This window comes from Poromitra crassiceps, assembly GCF_964638095.1.
Source record: "Poromitra crassiceps genome assembly, chromosome: 10".
NCBI classification, from domain to species: Eukaryota; Metazoa; Chordata; class Actinopteri; order Beryciformes; family Melamphaidae; genus Poromitra; species Poromitra crassiceps.
Genome location: NC_139631.1, coordinates 37,624,911 through 37,648,588, shown reverse-complemented (window position 1 = coordinate 37,648,588; position 23,678 = coordinate 37,624,911). Strand labels below are relative to the sequence as shown.

General features: G+C 42.7%; 1 protein-coding gene across 1 annotated transcript; it reads left to right on the top strand.

Annotated features, from left to right (window-relative positions):
* The first annotated feature begins 214 nt into the window (after positions 1–214).
* LOC310783253 (uncharacterized protein) lies at positions 215–15,895 on the top strand. The gene is made up of 13 exons (XM_083644075.1): positions 215–337; positions 910–1,021; positions 1,180–1,325; positions 1,887–2,028; positions 4,211–4,359; positions 5,925–6,051; positions 6,142–6,253; positions 8,183–8,272; positions 9,380–9,442; positions 10,252–10,331; positions 12,017–12,143; positions 12,741–12,836; positions 15,512–15,895. The coding sequence occupies exons 1-13, from the start codon at positions 244–246 to the stop codon at positions 15,566–15,568; spliced, it is 1,395 nt and encodes a 464-aa protein (XP_083500201.1). The 5' UTR covers positions 215–243; the 3' UTR covers positions 15,569–15,895.
* The last annotated feature ends 7,783 nt before the right edge of the window (positions 15,896–23,678 follow it).

Sequence of the window (23,678 nt, the reverse complement as noted above, 5' to 3'; positions counted from 1 at the left end):
TATGAAGATTTCTTGAATTCCAAAGCCACAAACTCAAAGCCCAGAATGGAGCTGAAGACAAAACAGCACAGAGACACATACAGGCTACATACAGCCACACAAGCTCCAAATCCACCTGTTTCCTCTGGACAAAAAAGGGAGACGTTTGTTGTCTCCATTCACAATTTGACGACATCTAACGTGTTGTCGGCCTGTAGTCCAACAGTAGACGAAAGTGGCGAGGCACTTTTGAGAGACCTGGTAATGGATGAACTGTTCTGTAGTCCTAAGAGAGTGACCTCAGGCAGGGCGGCAGTGTTTGACGAGCCTGCTGCAATCACTGCTGAAGCTTCTCCAGGTGAGGTGTCCTATATCGCTTCTCTTTCTACATTGGTTGTTGAAGATATTGTATGTACCGTAGTGATATTTAAAAATAAATCTGTTATGTGTGTACTAGTAGGGCTGGGCAATATATCAATATATCGATATTGTGATATGAGACAAAATATCGTACATTTTGTACATTAATATCGTGATATGGCAGAAGTGTTGACTTTTCCTTGTTTTAAAGGCTACATTACTGTAAAGTGATGTAGTTTTCTGAACTTCGCAGACTGTTCTATTACTTGCCATTACCCACTTAGTGATTTTATCCACATTACCGATGATTATTTATCAAAAATGTCATTGTGTATATATTTTGTGCAAGCACCAAGTTACAATTGAACGTTTAGTCCACTTTATAGAAAATACAGAGATATATTGTCTCACCATTCAGCCTAAAAAATATTGAGATTTGATTTTTGGTCCATATCGCCCAGCCTTATGTGGCCTAGTGTGTTATTTTGTCTGTTTTTATTTGTTGGGACTGTTTGTCATGCTTAATTCTAAAAGGCTGTGTTCTTTGTTCTTTTGTTTTGTGTGTGGTAGCAAGAAGAGTCTTGTCATCACTGACCAACACCATTACAACCCCAGCTGACGGAAGGCAAGGAAAAAGAAAGAGATGTCCTCAAGTCAATTACAAGGAGCCGACCATCAAAAGGTGAGGACCACTATAAACACTGTCCTAAACTCCTTTTTGATTATTGACCATAATAGGGCTTTTCACACTACACTTAGCTGGGGTTAAGTGTGTCTCTTAGCCCACCAATGATGATGGTAAATAATGCGTTCATGGATTATTTTATTTTTTTGTAACAGTAAAATGAGGCGTGAAGACAAGTCCTCAGACAGCGACTTCCTGAGGGCACCTAAACAAAAGACAAAGAAGAAAGCAAAGAAGACCAGGCCAGGCAGGGGGGCAGTGTTGGAGGAGCCTGCTGCAATCCTAGCTGAAGCCTCTCCAGGTGTGGTGTCCTATACTGCTTCTTTCTATATGGTTGAGTGTTGATATGGATGCATTTTAGATTTGATTTGCAGATATTTGATATGTAGTGATATATTAAAAATGCAGATATGTGTGTACTAATAGGGCTGGGCAATATATCGATATTGTGATATGAGACTAGATATCGTGCATTTTGTATATTCATATTGTGATATGGCATAGGTGTTGTCTTTTCCTTGTTTTGAAGGTCTGCATTACTGTAAAATGATGTAAGTTTGCTGAACTTTGCAGAATGTTATATTATTTGCCATTACCCACTTAGTCATTATATCCACATTACTGATGATTATTTATCAAAAATCTCTTTCTGTCAATATTTTGCGAAAGCACCAAGTTACAACTGAACATTTAGTCCACTTCGTAGAATATACAGAGATATATTGTCTCGCCATTCAGCCTAAAAATATCGATATGATTTTTGGTCCATATCGCCCAGCCTTATGTGGCCTAGGCCCTAGTGTTTTAGTTTGTCATGTTTGTTTGTAGTGCTGAATTCTAACAGGCATTTCATGTGTTGTAGCAGGAAGAGTCTTAGGAGATGAAAGTGGTGAGGCAGTTCATCATGATGAGATGCCACCATGGGATGTCCTGTTCTCCAGTCCCAAGAGGGCGACCTCAGGCAGGGCGGCAGTGTTGGAGGAGCACAGTTACTCCATCAACAGGTGAGGACCTCTACACTATAAACTGTCCTAAACTCCTTTTGATTATTGATCGTGTCTTTATTGAAGAACCCACAACACAAAATAACCAGCAAACTGACGTGACCATACTAACCATACGGAAGCTAGACAATTTTAGTTTCAAAATAAAAGCATGAATGTATTACTGCATCACTCACTACGGGTTAGAATTGACTTTTCGAAGCCACATTATGTTCATTCAAAACAGGTTTCTATGCAAATGTGTTCTTTATTTCCTCTTGGTACTTGGGGTATTTTGGATCACACACACACACACACAAACGTTGCAATGGTATACTTTTATTTTGAAAGTTCTAACGTGAAGTTTCGGTTTTATTCTTTCTGACCTAACCGTGAGCAACCGGCTTTTAGCGTGTTTGATTTGATGTTGTAATTGAGTCTTCCACTGGTCCCTGTATTATTCACATGTGCGTTGGTATCAGAAATATCTATTGTGTGAAGAATGACGAGCTATTTGACTGCTTTTGCCTCATTGCATCATAGTTTTTCATTGGATGTTGAGAGGATTCCACGTGCACGTGTGATTTGTTGAGTTGAGTCGGGTCGTTGCACCAGTTTACACTACACGAGAAATTCAAACGTGTTTGATATAATCGTTGGGGCTCTGACTGGCGTCGGGAGGCAGTTTACACTTGACGATTAGAAATCTGTACCCAGTATACACTAACAGGTTTTGCTGCCGACTGGCACAACAACTGCAGACTAGAGTCAACAAAGACGGACTGAGCCCAACTGGAAATCCTGTGTAAAGTCTTGTAGTGTAACCTCAGCTTAACACATTCACTGCCAGACGTTTTTTTTTTACTGTAGTTAGCTTCTGCCAGAGGGTTTTTTTGAGGATTCTGGCTCATCTTTCAAGACCCGAGGATTCTTTTCTGCTAAGATTTTGTGAACACACAATATCTCAAAAGAACTAATAGAATGTGTGCTTTCTCTGTCTAAAAGAGTTAGTTTGTAGAGTTAGTAGTTATGTAAGCATTAGCAGTTGAATACAGCATGGTTTCAGCGTCAGAAAAATTATTCAGAGATAAACGGCTTTTTGTGAAATTCGATAGAACAGTCACTTTAACCATTCATTTTTGGCATCAGTAAGACTTCAGACATCTAAACAATAGTTTTGAACAGTAATTTCCTCCATAACAGCAGGAAACCCCCCTCTGCTTCCAACTCCTCCCTCCGTGTGTGTTCTCCTCCTGCCTCCCTGGCTCTCCAGCGGGCGTGTCACAACGAAGTTGCTGCTGCTGCTGTGCCTGTTTGCGCGGCCGCTGTTTGAGGAAGTCTGGGTGGACTCGCTCGTTTCGTGGAGTTTTGGTTGAGAGCTTTGATGAAGGTTTTGCGATTCTGGTCATATTTATGCTGCGTGTTTCAAAGTGTGCATCCAATCTATTCTTGGAACCCCCCACCGTTGCCACCGCTGTGCATCAGCGCGAAAGTGAAAGCGTTTTCGCCATCAATTTTACAGTATGAGAACGGCTTCCTCGCGCTTTTCCCTCCAGTTTCGGGTCGCCTCTTTCTACTGTGGAGAGACATGTCGCCACTCAGTGCGTCGGTAAAATAGATTATACACATTCAATACCTCCAATTCTGGTGTAGGAGACGTAAAAGGGTTAGATCAACGTCCCACCGTCAAAAAAAAAAAAAACGATTTTTTTTTTACGTGTTAACACGTCGTTGGCAGTCAACAGCTGGATTCTGAAAACGTGTTAACACGTCATTGGCAGTGAACGTGTTAAGAAAGCTTTCACACTTGCACAATCCTGGAACATTCCAAAGTGGGTTAACTCCGACTTCAGCCTGGGGCTAGCTGGCCCTGCTCTGGAGCAGCGTTAACCCCGGCTTTTCAGGGTTAACCCTTAAATATTGTGATGCTGAAGGCCAGATGGCCACGCCCCTAAAATTATGAGATTCCCACCCTGGTCCTGGGTTTAGTTTAACCTGGGTTAATATGTGTGAGTGAAAAGGGGCTAAGTTAGCCCAGGGCTAAGATAGCCCTATTCTTAGCCCAGGCCTAACATAGCCCCAGGCTAAGAGCATGAAGTGTGTGTGAAAAGCTCCAATGTAACCAATAGTGTTGTTTTTTTTGTATGTACCACCAATGATGATGGTAATAATGCATTTATGGATTTTTGTTTTTCTCTAACAGTAAAAAGAGGCATAGAGACAAGTCCACAGACAGCGACTTCCTGAGGCCGGCTATATCTAAAGAAAGGACAAAGAAGAAGGCAAAGAAGACCAGGCCAGGCAGGGCGGCAGTGTTGGAGGAGCCTGCTGCTGTAATCACAGCCTCTCCAGGTGTGCTGTCCTATACTGCTTCTCTTTCTACATGGTTGACTGTTGATATGGATGCATTTTAGATTTTATTTGCAGATATTTGATATGGAGTGATATTTAAAAAATGCAGATATGTGTGTACTTGTAGGGCTGGGCAATATATCGATATTATATCGATATTGTGATATGAAACTAGGTATCGTTGTGAATTTTCTATATTCATATCATGATAAGGCATAGGTGTTGTCTTTCCCTTGTTTTGAAGGCTGCATTACTGTAAAGTGATGTAGTTTTCTGAACTTTGCAGAATGTTCTATTATTTGCCTTTACCCACTTCATTATCTCCACATTACTGATGATTATTTATCAAAAATCTCATTGTGTAAATATTTTGTGAAAGCACCAAGTTAGAAGTTACCTAGCCTGGTAAACCAGCCGGTCATGTGAACCCCCATTTCATTAAATCCTACCAGACCGTCTGTCCTTAAGCATTCACGCAGTGTTTAGGGGTGTCAAAAATAATCAATTATAAGATGCATCGCGATGCGGATGTGCACGATTCTGCATCGATTCACAAATGTCAAAAATCGATTATTAAAAACATTTATATATATATATATATATATATATATATATATATATATATATATATATATATATATATATTTTTTTTTTTTTTTTATAATCAAATAAAATATAATGGAAGTACATGCATTTGTTTATTTTAATTATGGATCATAATACAATGCAGTTCCAAATGCACTTTTATTTTAAAAGTAGCCACACAGTGAGAAAAAAGAAAGTGAGAAAAAACAAATCATGTATTGGGGGAAAAAAGTGATGCATCGATTTAAGATGCATCGAGATGCAACGATAATCGAATCGAATTGTAGCCCTCTGAATCGAATCGTGAGGCCAGTGAAGATTCACAGCCCTAGTTTGCAGTGGGCAGAAGTTGGGGTGAGGGGTGTACTTGCCTTGAGAGACAACTCCTTCAGCCAATCAGCGTTTGGTCCAGTCAAACCCAAATCCACTCGGGAGAACGTCAAAAACATATTTTCCGCTGAGAAACCCCGCTGTTGCATACTCCTGTACTTGTTTAATTGTTATTATTGAGTCTGTTTCTGCCATATCTATAAAGTAAGAACTAAACCAAACCCTCGCTGTGTGGTTTTGGTGTTTTGCGGAAAAAGTGTCTCTCCTCTTGACTTTGACCAGCTAGTGTGGCTCTCATGGAAAAAATAGTGAGGATCACTGCGTACGTAGTCTTTCAAATAGATGATGTAGGGAACTGGGAAGCTCTGAATGGCTGGAATCAACTTCTACATTTTGCACTGAATCAAATCAGTAGGAAAACAACAAAGCGTGGGAACCTGATTGCAAAAACCTCAGCAGGTGATCGACTTTTCTCAGCCGCCAAGCTTGAATTTGAATTTGCTGTTTAAGAAGCTGTTGGGAAGCCGGGACAAACCTGCACATTGTCTGCAGAGTTTCCCCGGCCACTCAGCTCTGTAGGAATTGAATGAACTCGTTGGTGGTGGTGGTGAGTGCTGGGTGCTGATGGAGGGTCTGGTTCCTCTCTGCAGATGTGAAGAGTCCAGGGCAGAAGGACGTGCTGATGGGTGATGAGATTGATGAGGAGCCGTGTGTGTTTGGCTTCAGCTGCTCCACGGACCTGCTGGGGCTGGATGGAGAGGATGACGTCTTCAGCCCGTAAGTCTGCCTGCCTGCATGTCTCAGTGTCTCTGGCCTGTCAGTGGATCCCTTTGTTCTTTACCTTAACAGTGTTGTTTTCTTTTACAGCTTTACCTTCATCAAGAACATCCCGTCCCTCTCCCAGCAGGCCAAACCCAGTGCCAGACATATTCCCCCCAAAACCAGGAGCGCGCCCAAGGCCACGCTGGTGTTGGGCCTGGTGAGTTCAGTCCTGCTGCTTCAGATACTTTATCATCATCAGAAAGGAGATGGGGCTCTGTCTGTTTCTCTCTGTCCCATTGATGACATGATGTCATAGATTCACTCACACACACAAAGTCCCAGTGATGTCATCGTGATGTCTTAAATTGTGACATCATCAGTGATGTCATAAATTGTGACATCAGTGATGTCATAAATTGTGACATCATCAGTGATGTCACAGTGATGTCATAAATTGTGACATCATCAGTGAGGCACACACAAGATACACACACACACACACACACACACACACACACGTGTGCGTGCCCGCGCACACACACACACACACACAAACGCACACAAGAGACAGACACACACACTGATGACATCACTGATGATGAGAGAGGGGGAGCTCTCGACAAGTGAAAACAAAGTATTTTCTAACAAGCGTACCAGTCGATGGATTTCTGCCATTTGCAATTGCAACTAACGGCACAGTTGAGAAGTGTTCACACATTCAAGCCTCTCTTTTTCATTGTCTGTGAGCTTCTGCTAATTTTCATTATAAAAATTCTGTGTTGTAACAGTAATTATTAACCTTGGGTGGGTATACTGTGTACTTGCCTTGACAGACAACTCCTTCAGCCAATCAGCGTTGGATCCAGTCAAACCCAAATCCACTCGGGAGAACGACAAAAACACATTTTCCGCTGAGAAACTCTGCAGTTGCAAACTCCTGTTCTTGTTATTGAGTCTATTTATGCAATAACTGCACTTTATGGCTGCTTAAACTCGACAAACATTAACATTACTCCTCGAGACGATCAGGCAAGGAGGCGGCCATTATTGTTTTGTTAGTGCAGTGCTAGTGGCGTTCCTGATTGGCCAACTTGTGCATTCGCCGATTGGCTCTTCCACTTTGCAGTTTCTGCTTAAAGCCCTCCCAGGGCTTGAGGCTAGATCCGAACGAAATGAAATGTGAGTTCACGTGACTGGCTGGTTTACCAGGCTACGTACGTCATTACAGTACAGAAAGCCATCTTGGTTTCCTACTATAAGGTAGTCTCTCCCCAGACTCAAATATTACGTTGAATCGCTGCGCTCCACATACTACATAAATGAGTCTGTGCCACTTCACAGCCACTGCTGGTTTTTAAGGCGGGTTGAAATTAAATTAGTGACGGCCCGGGTCGTAGCACCGATGAGAGAGCGGTTCGAAAAATGCGCTGCGCCTCCCGTGTCGTCTGATCGCAAAGTCGTTACTGATTGGGGAGGACTGAATCCATCACTGGCATATATGACTGGCCAAGTGAACGGTTCCCTCCCATAACCACTGCCAGCCCTCTGAGGGAAAGTGTCCCAGACCCAGAGAGAGCTCTGCAGCATGCAGTAACGTAGTGTATCAGACCCAGAGAGAGCTCTGCAGCATGCAGTAACGTAGTGTATCAGACCCAGAGAGAGCTCTGCAGCATGCAGTAACATAGTGTATCAGACCCAGAGAGAGCTCTGCAGCATGCAGTAACGTAGTGTATCAGACCCAGAGAGAGCTCTGCAGCATGCAGTAACGTAGTGTATCAGACCCAGAGAGAGCTCTGCAGCATGCAGTAACGTAGTGTATCAGACCCAGAGAGAGCTCTGCAGCATGCAGTAACGTAGTGTATCAGACCCAGAGAGAGCTCTGCAGCATGCAGTAACATAGTGTATCAGACCCAGAGAGAGCTCTGCAGCATGCAGTAACGTAGTGTCCCAGACCCAGAGAGAGCTCTGCAGCATGCAGTAACGTAGTGTATCAGACCCAGAGAGAGCTCTGCAGCATGCAGTAACGTAGTGTATCAGACCCAGAGAGAGCTCTGCAGCATGCAGTAACATAGTGTATCAGCATAAGAACTCTCATGGGTCTGGTGTTGAGACTAACTATAAGGTGACTCTGTCTCTGTGCCTGCAGGATGAAACCCTGATGTTCAGCTCGCTGAACGTGATCGAGGAGGCGGAGCACACCTTCCACACCACCTTCCACCACCACCACCAGTACAAGGTGAGCCTGTGGCACATCAACAGTGTGCCTCTTTGATGTTTCCTCCTATCACAAGCAGTGTTGGGGGTAACTCATTACGAAAGTAACATATTACATGTAATATATTACTTTTAGCAGTAACTCAGTAATATAACTTATTACTTATAGGATTTCAGTAATATTATACCAGTTACTTTGTCAAGTAACTCAAGTTACAAATTGAGTTACATTTGATTAAATCAAAGCACAATCATTTCCTAATCAAACTGAGTTTTTATGCAAATAACCACTATAGATGACAATAACAAAGGAAAAGAATAACATTTAGAATTTTGGATTGTTTACACTGACTTCAAGGCAGTTGAAATTATTTTTTGGGATGGTTCCGGGGCGGCGATGTCATTCTGCTGCTGCTGTTGTTTTGGTCAAAGTAATGCAAAAGTAGTGTAATAAGTAACAAGTTACTCTACACATACAGTAATATTGTAAAGTAACTTATTACTTTCAAATGAAAGTAACTAGTAATATGTAGTATATTACATTTTGAATGTAACTTGCCCAACACTGATCACAAGCGATGTGAATCAGACAAACGCTCGCAAGAAAGTGAGGAAAAAGCTGTTGATCCTCAGCTGCCCCCTGTTTTGCCTGATTTATTGAATGTTCTTTGTTAGTACAGCTTGTTAGTTTGTTGCTGCTGCTGACTTGCATGTGTGTGTGTGTGTGTGAGAGAGGGACAGTGGCGCTTGTGGGAAATGTAGTCCTGGGCCCAGTTGCACAAAAAGCACCTTAGGTTAAGATTTCCCTTAGAGTCAGAGTTAAGGTGTCCATAAAATAGATTCTGCTGCACAAAACACCCTTAAATCTTCTCAATAAGGCTAAACATTTTAAGGAAAACATAAGCACAAGATTTAAGGGTGTTTTGTGCAGCAGATTCTATCATCTTAAAAGGTCGTGAATTTAACTTTGGGATTCCTGCATATACCCTGAAAATAGATTTAGTCAAATATTTGTGTGACTGAAGTGCTAGGTGAACAAGGAGGAAGGAACTAAGGAGAAAATGTAGAATATATATGCATTCATTATAGTACAGGACTTTATTTATTGACTCCCTCATCTTCTCATCAGGTATACATGGTCCTGCGGCCGCATGTGATGGAGTTCCTGCAGTCCATGGCAAAGATCTACGAGGTAAGTTTCACGCCCAAGAAAACAAGAGTTTTGAATATATTTCAAATTAAGCTGCCTGGTTCCTGTGACTACACTACAATAGAGTTTTCTTTGGACAAGCAAGTGCTTTCTGTCTGTATGTTTTCAGTGACAATATTCATCAGAATATATATATATATATAGTGACTGAATAATATTATAGGCATTTCCCCCATTTCTTTTATCTCTCTACACAAAGGGTAAATGTAATGTTATTGAACTTTTGCTCTGACAGTATCTTTCTGTGCTGCTTATCTTGCAAATAAACTCTGGTAAAGCGTGTTAGCGCTCTGCTCTTATCATCTTTACACATGCAAATAAACTCTGGTAAAGCGTGTTAGCGCTCTGCTCTGGGTGGGATATAAACTCTGGTAAAGCGTGTTAGCGCTCTGCTCTGGGTGGGATATAAACTCTGGTAAAGCGTGTTAGCGCTCTGCTCTGGGTGGGATGTAAACTCTGGTAAAGCGTGTTAGCGCTCTGCTCTGGGTGGGATATAAACTCTGGTAAAGCGTGTTAGCGCTCTGCTCTGGGTGGGATATAAACTCTGGTAAAGCGTGTTAGCGCTCTGCTCTGGGTGGGATATAAACTCTGGTAAAGCGTGTTAGCGCTCTGCTCTGGGTGGGATGTAAATAAACTCTGGTAAAGCGTGTTAGCGCTCTGCTCTGGGTGGGATATAAACTCTGGTAAAGCGTGTTAGCGCTCTGCTCTGGGTGGGATATAAACTCTGGTAAAGCGCGTTAGCGCTCTGCTCTGGGTGGGATGTTTTCAGCTGCTGTTTGTTTGTGTTCCAGATGTTTGTTTACACGACAGCCAAGAAGCAGTACGCAGAGAAGATCCTGGACATCCTGGACCCCGACCAGAAGCTGTTTCGGTGCGTCTTCCCCACATCCGCGTACACCATCAAAGTCATTCATCAACGTTTTCCACAACACAGAGACTCACACTCCGTCAGGTTTATTAGTTACACCTGTGTTTCATCAAAGTTTGCCACCACACAGAGACTCACACTCCATCAGGTTTATCAGTTACAGTGAACCCTTCTGCGTCCGTGTCTTCCTGTTAGTCGAGGTGCTTCTTGCTATTTTTTCCCTGTAATCTGCCTCGTCAGCGTCTGGGATTTATCCAGTCTGAATTACAGTCACTGACTACGTTTACACACACAAAATATTCAAGTTTTTGCCCTTACTCCGAAAAAAGACTCCACCTTTCATGCGTTCAAACACCTTCTTGAAAAGGTCTGCGTTGGGATATTTGCACATATCCAGAAACCTGTTGATATCCAAGTCTTTCATGATGAAAACCTGTTGATATCCAAGTCTTTCATAATGAAAACCTGTTGATATCCAAGTCTTTCATAATGAAAACCTGTTGATATCCAAGTCTTTCATAATGGCTGAAAGTGTTTCTCCTTCCCACCAGAAAAGTGGGCTTTTCTTTCGGGGATGCATCTCTGGCTAGTTGGTTTGTTTACAAGCACATAGCTACTGTAGCTGACTGTGAACAGGCAAGAGGCCAGGTCTGTCTCAAACTTCCATAAAACCCCCTGATTGAGACGCATGTTCTGAATGTGCTTGTTGTCCAAAGAATGCTCCGAAAACCAGAATAATATCAGCATATCCCACGTCTTAAAAAATGCTACATTAAAGCCTAATTCAGAATATCCAAACGGAATATGCTCACCCGTATACAATTCAGAATATTGTCATTTTGGTTTGGTTTGGTTTATTTGAAAGTTAAGGTGATAATACAGAAGATTTCCGTTTTCTTGTCTCTGACAACACCTATGGCCATGAGCAGTAATTGCAGATGAGATCCACACAGTGGTGCATATGTGACGTGAAGGTTTTTTTCCTTCTTCTTCTTAATACATTTAAGTTGGCCAGTAGGGGGCAGTAATGCAACACTTGGACGCCAACCACACAGCTGTCAATCAAATCTTCATTTCAGGATCATTTTCTCTTCCAAAATTGTAGAAAATGGCGCCTAGTGCCTGTCATCTGACAGAATTCCTATTCCATAAACTAACTACTAACTTGGCCAATTGCATGAAACATGAACAAAAAACAAAAACTATAATCTCTAAGAATGCAAAGAAATGTAACTGGCTCGTTAAAACCTTAAAACGCGCATTCCAGGAATATCGTATTTACAGAAATAGCGTAAATGGCGCGCGCTTGAGAGCGTGGTTGTCAGGGGTCGCCCCTCGGAGATTCCAGGCGGGCGGGCAGCACCCATGCATCGGATTGTCCGCTCGCTCCGCATGAAGCAGGTGGCTGCCTGGTCCTCTGCGGATCCCACTCGCGTAGCACGACAACACGCTGAATCCCACTCGATTTGGGGGTGGAACACGCCATGATTGACCAATGCAAAAGCCAGTCGACAGAATTGTCAAATCAAATCATCGACAACATATACACCTCTCAATTTGTTTTCGGTCTGAAACGGACTCAGACGCACGTGACGAACGGGTTCAGCTCGACTTTAATGAGTTGAGCAGTAAAATGAGCTTGAAGCGTCCAGCATGTTGTGTGACTTGTTGTTTATGTCTTTATCTAGGTACCGTCTGTACCAGGAGGACTGCATCTGTGTCTTGGGACATTATGTGAAGGACCTGGGCGTTCTGGGCAGAGACCTGGCCAAGACGGTGGTCCTGGACAACGCCCCCTACACCTACCCATACCATGTAAGCACCCACACCCACCTACTCAACCCACCTACAAGAAGCTAACACAATTAGAGAATGTATCAGAACGACTGGTTTAATCATAGCTTCACTGTTATCTCTCTACCTACAATACACATGATGGCATTCTGGACAATATCATATCTGACAATACAAATATTCTCATATTTGGGTCCGAGAGACAACATTTCATCAAATGGAGGTCCGTGGCTCTAATGTGGACTCAATTAGTATCAACCAAGTATTTAAATTTCATTTATCCATCTCAGTCACAATTGTAGCACAGTTTGCAGCTCGAAAAATGTCATGTTAAGAAGATGAATTCCAAACATAAAGACTTACAATTGTGTTTTTTAAAGAGACTTTTTGGGGTGGTGTCCTAATGTAACTCCCTCTTATCTCACCTCAGTACAGAGGGAAGAGCGTTTGTATTTGAGGTGGTGTACTAATGTAACTCCCTCTTATCTCACCTCAGTACAGAGGGAAGAGCGTTTGTATTTGAGGTGGTGTACTAATGTAACTCCCTCTTATCTCACCTCAGTACAGAGGGAAGAGCGTTTGAATTAATTGAGGGTGATTTATATTTTTGTTTTGTAGCTGAGGAACACGATGCCCATCACCAGCTGGTCTGGAGCGCAGGAGGACACAGAGCTGCAGAGGCTCATCCCCTACCTGGATCAACTGGCTACCACTGTAAGTTACTGCTATCACATGACATCACCTTTATTACCCACTTGTTTCATTTGTGGATGATTTTGTTTTATTATTGTGCTTGCTGACAAGCAAGGCACAATCTTGAAATCCGACATACTTATTATTATTATAGTTGCTATCCACTTTTTGTCCGACTAATAACTCCCCCAATTTTTGCACCACATAGACATGCCAGACCTCAAAATGACCGGCTTATTGAGGACATGTATGCTATGACTTTGTTAAGGGTTTGTGAAAGCGGTTTGGCCGCAATTCGCCATTAAGCGCCATTTTTTTCCCCATTGACTTGCTTGGGTTTTGGAAAAATCTTGCAAAATCTTGCAGTAAATTAGGTGTAATTCAGAAACCATAACAGCTAGAGCTACGAAACTTGGTAGGGAGGTGCACTGAGGGGTCTTTTACTATCCCCGAAAAAATTGCACCAATTGACCATATGGTGGCGCTATAACAGCCCTCCTTACCTTTTGCTCGATAACTTTTGAACCGTAGGGTCTATCATCAAAATTCTTTTTTCCCTGGATTCCTTGGGTCCTCCCGCATCTACTCAACTAGGCCACGCCCATTTCCGTCTGACTAGATTTTCCGCCATTTTGCATTTTGTCCAAAACCGTTTTTTTGCCATTTCTCCTTGAAACTTTGTCCAATCTTCACCAAACCAACGCACACATCTTGTGGGGACTGTCCTGCACAACACTGATTTGGAAGTTTCAAAAAAAAACGCACCGTTGCGATATAATCCACTTCCAATCTTCTGTGGGTGGGGCCTATTTCACAAAAATCGTCCGATGCTAACCAAACTTGGTACAGACTTGGTACAGGTGTGGACGGATGTACTCTGAGCCTATAGTACAAATATTGTGTCATTTAGCCTTTAGGGGGCGCTATAGCAGCATTCAGTGCCTATAGCAGCATTCAGTGCCTGTCCCTTTTAAATTGTTTTATTTTGAAGGGCGGCAGGAAGTGCGGATTCATTGTCATTATGGCCAGCCTTCCTTCTTGTATGACACTTGACACTTCTGCTGAGCTGATTTCAGAAAATAAAGTGTCATTTGGCCTCTAGGGGGTGCTATACTTTGCCTATAGGGGGAGCTACAGCAGCGTATCTCCGCAACCGTAACTCCTACACACTCACGGATGGCGGCGTTGGACTCGGGGTGGAAAATTAAGGGGGGCAACACTCACGGATGGCGGCGTAGGACTTGGGGTGGAAAATTAAGGGGGGCAAGGCCCGGAATATATCTGCCACAAAGTTCGGCGCGTAATAACTCCCACATCTTTCACACGACATAGACATGCCATACCTCAAAATGAGCGGCTCATTGAGGACATGCTCTGACTTGGCAAAGGGTTTTGTCAAGCGGTTTGGCCGCTATTCGCGAGCTAATCTGACGCTTCGGTCATGCTGCTGCATGTGGACAGGTGAAAACTGCTCTGCTCTCCTTTCATAGATGCTCCTGTCACACTCATAGACTCCATCCATCCACCTCCAGCTCACAAGCCATCATCTCGATCTGGGGACATTAAGTCCAAACTCCTGACCTCCACCGGCCCAGGCTCCACCAGTTTCAAAGGGTTGTGTTGAAGGTGGGGACTGGGACTTTTCCAATGGGAAACACCCACGTCCCAGGTGTCTGGAAGGCAGCATTAGTCCCCCTAATTGCATGGGCAGGGACCTTGCAAGCCAGGCGGTGCATGGCGAGGACGCAAGCACAATTACATTTTCGGTAGGAAATGTAAACCTTCTAGTTGTTATTATTAATTTATTTTATTTTTATTTCTTTATTTTTCTTGATAGAGGCCCATTCCTACCATGAATAAAATACGTTTTTTGAATTCTGAGAAATAGTCAAGGGCGATATTGGTCCGTGATCAGCGAGCTGCGAAATCACTGGACAGGCGACCTGTCAATCACGCCCAAGCCTTTATTTTTTATCATCTATTTTGCTCTAAACGGGTGAATTAGATAGAACTTCGCCCCCCATACAGTTGGCTTAGAACTTAACTATAGAGACCAAAACTGTTTTTTTGTACCAGCCAGGGCTGTAAACATGTTTATTTCTGCTGTAAAGTCAGGCGTTTTAACATGAGGTGTGAATGGGGAATGACTCCCTTTTGCAGCCAGCCTCAAGTGGCCATTTGAGGAAGTTGGCACCTTGCATGACTGCAGATGGCGACGGTGTGTGATGTGAGCATGGATGGGTGAATGTAGACATTACTGTAAAGCACTTTGAGCAGTCGTCAGACTGCCAAAAAGCACTACAGTAAATAAATCCAGTTAATTTACCATTTTACATGTGAGGGTGTCATCTTAGGCTTTGGGGAAAAGAGTGATCGACATTTTTCACCATTATAGATCAAATGACTAATTGATTCGTCGAGAAAATAATCAACAGATAAATCCATAGTGAAAATAATCGGTAGTTGCAACCCTACTCCTGTTCTCCAAACATCTGGTCAGCTGCTGAAACTATGATTATTTACCTAGATTATACCTTCATAGTTACACCACATGATATCAGTCTATGGAATAAAACTCCTTGTGATTATTGTGGTATTGATGTCTAGTGTGTGTGTGTGTTCTCGTGTGTGTGTGTGTGTGTGTGTGTGTGTGTGTGTGTGTGTGTGTGTGTGTGTTCTCGTATGTGTGTGTTTAGGAGGATTTCCGGGAGACGCTGGAGGAGGAAGGATCATTTCCACCGGCTGCTGTCTGAAGACTGACACCGCTCCCCACTTCGATTGCTTGTTTCTCTCATGAGATCTGGCAACCCTGCTCCTCTCCCTCGGACTGTCGGTTCCAGACTGAATCCTAGATGCAGCTTGACTTGTACCGTCTTGAAGCCAGTCCAAAGCCCCAGCACACCCTCTGTCTCCCCTAATGACTCAAAAGGCTGAGTGGTGTGGCACAACACTGACAACACTTTTATACTGTTATACTGTTTCTTGTTATTGGTATAACTGTTATTCTATAAGTTTTGCTGTTCTTTTTTGTAAATAGAATTGATGTACTGTAAATATTATGTTGTGAATAAATCATTATTTTTCAGGCAGACTGACTTTGCTTTTGGCAGATATACATATTACATACTGTATATAATGCATTTCAATACTATCTAATAATCTAAATATTAGTCTTTATTCTTTATATATATTTAACATCCAGTCTGCTCCACAGTGAGAGCAGTGAGAATGATCTGAACAGTCTCCTCTGTCTTTCTCTCACTGTGCTTTGTTCAAATTAAAGTAAAATCATTCCCATCCAGCAACTCAGTTTGTCTCTCATTAATGTGCTAATCCATAAGATTCTAGATGGGTGTTTTTATTTTATTTAGCCTTGTTGCTGACAGCTGAACAATGCTTTGTCGGAAGGTGTTGAAAGTATTGTCACGACACAGGTGAGGCTATTTTACAACCTGTGATCTCTGGATTACACGTATCTAGAGAGGTGATGATAGTGTATTTTTACTTCAGAAATGTGATATTCTATATACAGTCCATGTATTCTACGTATCAGTGGATTGCAGAAGCGCAAACTGCCAACATTTTATTCTGGGTTAGGCTGACTTGTATCAAGTGAAATTTAGAGGCTGCTGTTAAACCTTTTCACACTGCCAGTAGATGGAGAAACACCTGTAACACCTGCTGTCAATCATAGAGGAGACCTTGTAGCTGTTCTTATCATGATGCACTCAGCAAGAGGTATAAAACCACATGCATCTCATCAACACCTGAAGGTCATTTCTTTTCTTAGTCTTTGCACACACACTCAGTTTTTTTCATACAAAATTGACGCACGAAAAAAAACAAAAAAAAACAACCTCATTTGTGTCAATCATTGACACACCGAGTCCGACAATTATGTCCGTCCGTCATTTAAGTTTTCGGACGAGGTTCGATTTTCTGTGTTTTTCGCATCAGTCAATAGCTTTTTGCGAGCTGGGACCCGTCTGTGTTTTCAGATGACGGATTAAGAAAACGCATACGAAGAACAAGCGAACTGTGTGTGCAAAGACCTTTAATCTTAATGTAGGTACTGAAATGCTAGTTAACATGCCTGACCGGAATTTGGACACAAAGCTCTCCAGTATTAATTTGAATATGTTTTAAGTAGTCTACTACAAATACACTGTGAGGAAAAACCACTAGGCCTATAATATTCCTAAGTCTTATCGTGTGCCTATAGTAGTGAGTTTGATGATAATATCAATATTCCTATAGTATGCATACATACTGTGATTCTCAAACTTTTTCACATTCAGATTCACTTTAATAGCCACCTAAGTAATCAGATTACAAATGAGGAAATTGGCTTAGTGCAAGTATGCAGTAGTGGTCACATCAATAATGGAAAGTAGAAATACAAACACAAAGATTGAAAATGCAGTCCTTTAAAGGAAGACCACAGAATACGCATAATGTGCAATAACACTGTGTTGCAAATACAATGCTGCTGGTACATGACTTTTCCTAAAAGTGTCTGTCTTGTCATTTAAAATAGTTTTTATATGAATTATACAAAAGCAAAGAAAATATTATCATTTTTTACCTAGAAAGACCATAGGCGGTTATTTTGACCTCACTGAATTTCCCAGGGTTCTAGACCTGTTTTTTAGTCTATCTCACATTTGGGTGTTGTTTTTTAAAATACATCTTAACACAAATTGAATCTCTTAATTGGGTATTTATCATGAGAGATTATAGAGTTTGGAATCTACTGGTCAAAATGACCACTTACGGCCATTCTAGTAGAATTCTGCCACTTCTTTCAACTTGTTAAAATGCACATTTTGGTGTTATTTCATCTTTTCAAAAGATATCTTAACACAGTGAATGCATTCATCTCTCAATTGGGTATTTATCATGAAAGGCCAGTAAATGGTCTCCTTCGGAAACATACAATTACGAAGAGGTTCCTAATACAAAAAGGTCCTACGGCAAAAGACAGAGCCAACGTTTCTCCCCTCACACCAGCGTCTTGGAAGCAAAGACGACGAGGATATCTACAAAATACAGTTGTGTCCGTCCTGTGTTTCTTTATGTGGCTACAGTCAACATTAGCATAGCATTAAAGACAGGTGCACTGTCTGAGACAGTGTTGCAGCGGGAGTGTAAAAGCTGTTTCATCCTTTAGAAAAAAAAGAGTAAAAAAAGTAACATCTCATCTTAAGATCACAAAAATACATATTTTTCCTCTCTAAAAAAGAAGAAAAAAAGCCACATTAGCCACAGCTAATCAACTCCGTTTAGAACAGAGGAACATTCAAGTAAGTTAGGACTCAATCATCTGGCTAGTCTCTTTTGCCCCAGTAGAGGAAACAGGTTATGTGCTTATCCATCTGGATCATTTAGTGTTTAGCTGCCTGAGTTTTTGAGAGATATCTGCTTTCTCTCCAAATCCAATACAATGGAGGTTACGCGGTTTGAAGTGTTCAGGTCTGACCATTCAACCTTTCATCCAGTAGATGGCGACAGACGCCACTAAGGGGGTTTTGAGGTACTCCAGTGATATGCAAAGAAGGGACCTGTAGCAAACAAATCAATGGCTACATACCAGTACAAAAAAATATTATATATATATATATATATGTATATATGGAGAAAACAAAGCGAGAACTGGTAATCATGTCTTGTGTTCTGCGGTGGGACTCCAAGGCTTTTGAGGTGTAGGTGTCCTGAGGCAACTCGCCAGCCAAGGTAGAACTTCCTCAGATCCTCTTCCTATAGTTGTATGTGTTTCGCCGGGTGGAGGTGCGCCTCTTGAGATGGAACTTCAGGTGTTCCTTGAAGTCTTGGTGGTGCCTGGGCCGGTATGACTTGCGTTCACGTCGAGACTGCAGGGAAGAACGAGACAGATTCAAACTATAGTGAACAAGATGGATTCAAACTACAATCAAAATAGTTCATTAAAGTAGGCAACTTAAGTCATTCAACAAAATAAACATCTTTACAGACTGGTTGATCTATATCAGTGATTCCCAAACTGGTCCGGGGACCACTGGTGGTCCGTGAGGCTCCACCTGGTGGTACTCAAGAGCCTTGCTGACTGCCATCAGCCTATCAGCAAATAAGATGTTTATGCATGTGGTACTTGGTCTGAAAAGTTTGGGAACCTCTGCTCTATATAAAATAGAGATATATAATATAGAGCTATATAAATTAGAGCAGCCAGAATATGCTGACTTTGTCTTGGCATCAAAATCTAAAGACGCTGAAAATAACGGTCGGCAGCTTTTCCGGCCGATTCAGCATGTTGAATTGGCGGCGGCGACAGAAATCGCTCCGATTGGCTGGTCGACTTAATAAGCGAATCAGTGCACGAGAAGAGATCATGTGATCATTCCAATACACAACAATTTTCAATGCTGACAACGCCAGTGCCACTTGCAACATTTGAGCAGACGTATTATCGATTAGAAGTAGCTGTAAGAGAGTGAGAGTCAGAGAGCTCTGACAGGGAAACAGAGAGTGAGAGTCAGAGAGCTCTGACAGGGAAACAGAGAGTGAGAGTCAGAGAGCTCTGACAGGGAAACAGAGCTCTCTGCTTCTGTGACCGGGGGTCACCAGCAAAAACCTCAAGATGAAAGATATCCGTGTTACACACCTGTGGCTTGTGCTCACTAAGTCACAGTCCTACAGTATCAATCTGAGGATCCATTGGTTAAAATCTGTCTTGATTGCATTGTGTTGTCCAGCTAAAAAGGTGGGTTCAGAAATAAGAGACAAACAGGAAGACGAGGTAGGAGGAAGATGTCTAGCCTGGGGGGGGATGGCTAGCCTGGTAAACCAGCCCGTCACGTGAACTCACATTTCATTTGGCTCTCCGTGACGGTCTGGCCCCGGCGCCATGGGGGGGGTTTATCAGGGGCGGGAGCATGGGTGGGCGTAGTTGCCTTGACAGACAACTCCTTCAGCCAATCAGCGTCCTAATTACCATCAATTTACCATCTCCTAATATTGAAGGTGTAGTAAAGTGATTCCAGTATGTTTTTGTGCCATGTTAAGAGTTTTAAGCATATTTGGAGGATTATCGCGATAATATCGTGATTATTTTGGACAAGATAATCGTAGCATGAAATTGTCATATCGTCCCACCCCTACCTGGGAGGCTTTGTAGCTCTTCTCCTGGGAGGCCTTGGTGATCTGCTCCTTGCTCTGCTTCACCTGCTGCCACCTGTTGTTAAGCGACTGCAGGGCCAGGAGACGCAGCTGCAGCTCTGACTTCTCCTCTTCCTCACTTTTCATCCTCGGCTGGGTGTGGGAGTAGAGAGAGAGAGGTACAATCTGTTACAAACAGTCACTACCACCTGACATTTTCACTTGGGAAAAACCCCCCAAAACAAAATAGACTAATAAGCCACATTTTGAAGGAAAATCAACTACTTGACATGAACTCTAGTTGACTACCTCCGACCAACCTACAAAGCAAACTAGTGGACCTGTGCAACATTGCATCACTTCTCATGTCCCACATGGCCAGTCTAGAAATGAGAATGGATACATCATTTCAAAAAGCAGGAATCAAGCAGAGAATTCGTACTTAGAAATGCATTCTAAAATGATATATCCACCTTTTGAAAAACGTGACACCTATGATTATAAAAAGAATGCTCATAGTCAACAGTAATGATGCCACTTTCAGATATGGACTCAGGATTATCTCAGGAAAATCATTCCTTTCACACATGTGGAAACACCTCCGGTGTAGAGTAGGGCTGTGAATCTTCACTGGCCTCACGATTCGATTACGATTCATCTGTTAACGATTCGATTCGATTCCACGATGCATCTCGATACAGCTCAAAGTATCCCAGCTCCAAGTATCAAATCCTCAATTTTCTATATTATTACTGCACATGGCTACTTTTTCATCAATTAATACAAGCGGTCAGATAAATATCAAGTCCCTTTTTTACTTAGAAAGTACGTTAAAATCTGAATGTCAACAGAAATTTAAACATTAACGATTCAACGATTAATCTGTCAACGAGTTTGATTCAATTCACACGTCCGCATTGCGATGCATCGATTAAACGATTCATTTTGACACCCTTAGTGTAGAGTAGAGAGGGGGGGCGGGGGTGGGGGGAGTTGGGGCATGATGTAGTCGTGTTTATGCGAGAGTCAAGACATACTTTTAATAACGTTTTTCAATGTAGACTACATCAGAGGTATAGAAAGCAAATTCTCCAGTCTATGAAAAAAGAAAAATAGCGCTTTATTCTGGCGATAGCTCCAGATATCCTACCTAGCGATGTCCAATAGCCTACTGGGAAGCAGGACGACCCTCGCATGCAAAAATACTTTATTTTGAAGCTGGTGTGGTGCGCAAAGATTTGCAGAAATGGAGCCAAGCCAGCGTTTCAATCAAGCAACACGTCGCCTGTTAGCTGACACACGGAGCAGCTTCCAGCTTCCCTTTTTAAAAACTGAAACTGCATGTTTGCTCGCTCGCTCTTTCACATCGACTATTTAATAATAAATGGAAATTATCTCTTTGTGTCTTGACAATAATTAAACTGTATAAAGCGCTGTCTATTTAGCTAACTGTCTATTTAGCTAAGTGGAATCAACAATCAATCATTGTAGTGAGTGAGTGTGTAGTTAGGAGGACTGACCTTCCAGGGAGATTGTGGGCGTGTTCCGGCCAGGATGCGTCGGTGCTTGGCGCTGACCGGCGTGGGAGTCTCTTCATCCCTGGAGCGTTCGCGCTTGGCCGGGCGACGGGTCACTGGGCTCGACATGGAGGGCGAGCACAACAGGTCCCGCGGACGACAGCAGGTTGCAGGCTGATGAAGAGAGGGGGGGGGGGAGCAATTCAAATGAATGACCTAATTCACATTGTAGGCCTTCAGTTGACACCCTTATGCAAAGTGATTAACAATTGCAATGAGATAAATATCTGAATAATGCAGCGCAGCATGTAACATAAAGTAATGTTTCAACATCTGTTAGGGTAAAGACTTGGGATGAAGAGGTCACGTCACACCTCACAACTTGATGTTCACTTTGAGACACATGTTGAAGAAGAGGCTGTCTGAGAGCCAAGTCATTATATATATATATATATATATATATATATATATATATATATATATATATATATATATATATATCCTAACCCCTAAATTAAAATGGAAAAAAACTGAATTTGGGGAAAAATAAAATGGAAATTGGAAAAAATAAATCAGATTTAATATGGCTCTACCTGAGGATCATTGATGGCCAGGAGCTCCTAGCCTGGGTAAACCCATCCCCCACGTGACCTGCTCTCAGACCTGTTCTCAGTCACTATGTACGTGTATGTGATAGTGACTGGGAACTGAGAGAGCAGGTCACGTGGTGGCTGGGTTTACCTAGGCTAAGGAGCTCCCTCAGCAGATCGTCCCCGGCACCTGCTCTCTTGTAGTCCACCTCCAGGTAGTCTTCATCAGTTGGTGGTACTGGGACTGGGTAATAGTCTGTAAATAAGAGACAAATTATACACCCTTCACTTGCCCTGACAAGTCTGCTGAAGACTAAACGTTACTGGAAGGCATCCATACACGTTACATAACAATGATGTGAGCAAGTTACCTGGAGTCTGTGATGGTGACACGTTTTTAGGAGCCATGTTCTTCAATATCTTGATGGCTTCAAACCTGCAAAGTAAGGAAAACCATTACTTCAGCAACGCCAACTATTTTAACGTCATATCCAGTCTGAAACAAGTAACGTTAACCATAGCGCTAATATTAGACGAGAGCATAAAGAACGTTAACGCGTCAGGCCGGCTATGAACTTCGGAGCTTCGGCTCGACAGACCATGCACCGTGCAACACCGCCATCTGAACCACTCTCCAGCTAAACGGGGATCCTGATCTGATAGACGAGGAGCGGTAGTGATGAAGCCCAAGTGCCGTTCTGAAGCCTACACTAGTTAGCGTTAGCATGATCATTCACATTTTACATTTAGCTCAAATGCTAGCATCAAACCGGTGGCTTAACCAGTTGACTTGACTTAGTTCAATTTAATGAAAAATAGCAGCAGTGGCATTTGTGTCAACTACCGTTAGCCGTTAGCTCACAAGTTAATAAGTGTTCACACTGTACAGATTTACTGATGGTCGAAACACAAGGAAAGCAATCTGTCTTTTACCTTCAATTCGCTGTGTCCACAACTGGCTGGGTTGTTAGTCGTTTATTTAGAGTCTAAATAATTAGATAATCTAAATTTTAGACGGACGGTGTGTTGTGTTGTGTTGTGTTGTGTGCTCCTCTTCTCTCAGTGGCGAAAGTCAAAGTGACGGCAAGGATGACGTCATCGCCATCGGGGATAAATGTCAGAAAGCGGTGCTGTCATTAATGTATAATTTATACATTATTAACAGCATGATAACCACTACTCTGCGGAATCCCTTCCGAATAGTTTACGTTACGCAGCACCACATCCAGCAGGAGAGAAGCCACATCACGGGTCAGAACGCCAGCGGACTGGAGCAGCAGGTGGAAGCAGTCCAGGTTGTTGAGTACAGCACTGATGTAGAAAGGGGTGTCTGAGCCGTGTATGTTTCCGTTAGGGTCGGCCCCGGCTTCCAGGAGGATCTGGACACAGTCCAGGTGACCGCACACGGCATAGCAGAGAGGTGTCCAGTTATCCTCATCAGCTAGGTCTACCTGTGCTCCCTGTGTGATCAGGTAGTCAGGTAGCAGAGAGGTATCCAGTTATCCTCATCAGCTAGGTCTACCTGTGCTCCCTGTGTGATCAGGTAGTCCACACAGGCAGCATGACCCGACCGGGCTGCGAGCACCAGAGGGGTCGACAAACACCCGTAAAGACGCTTCTCA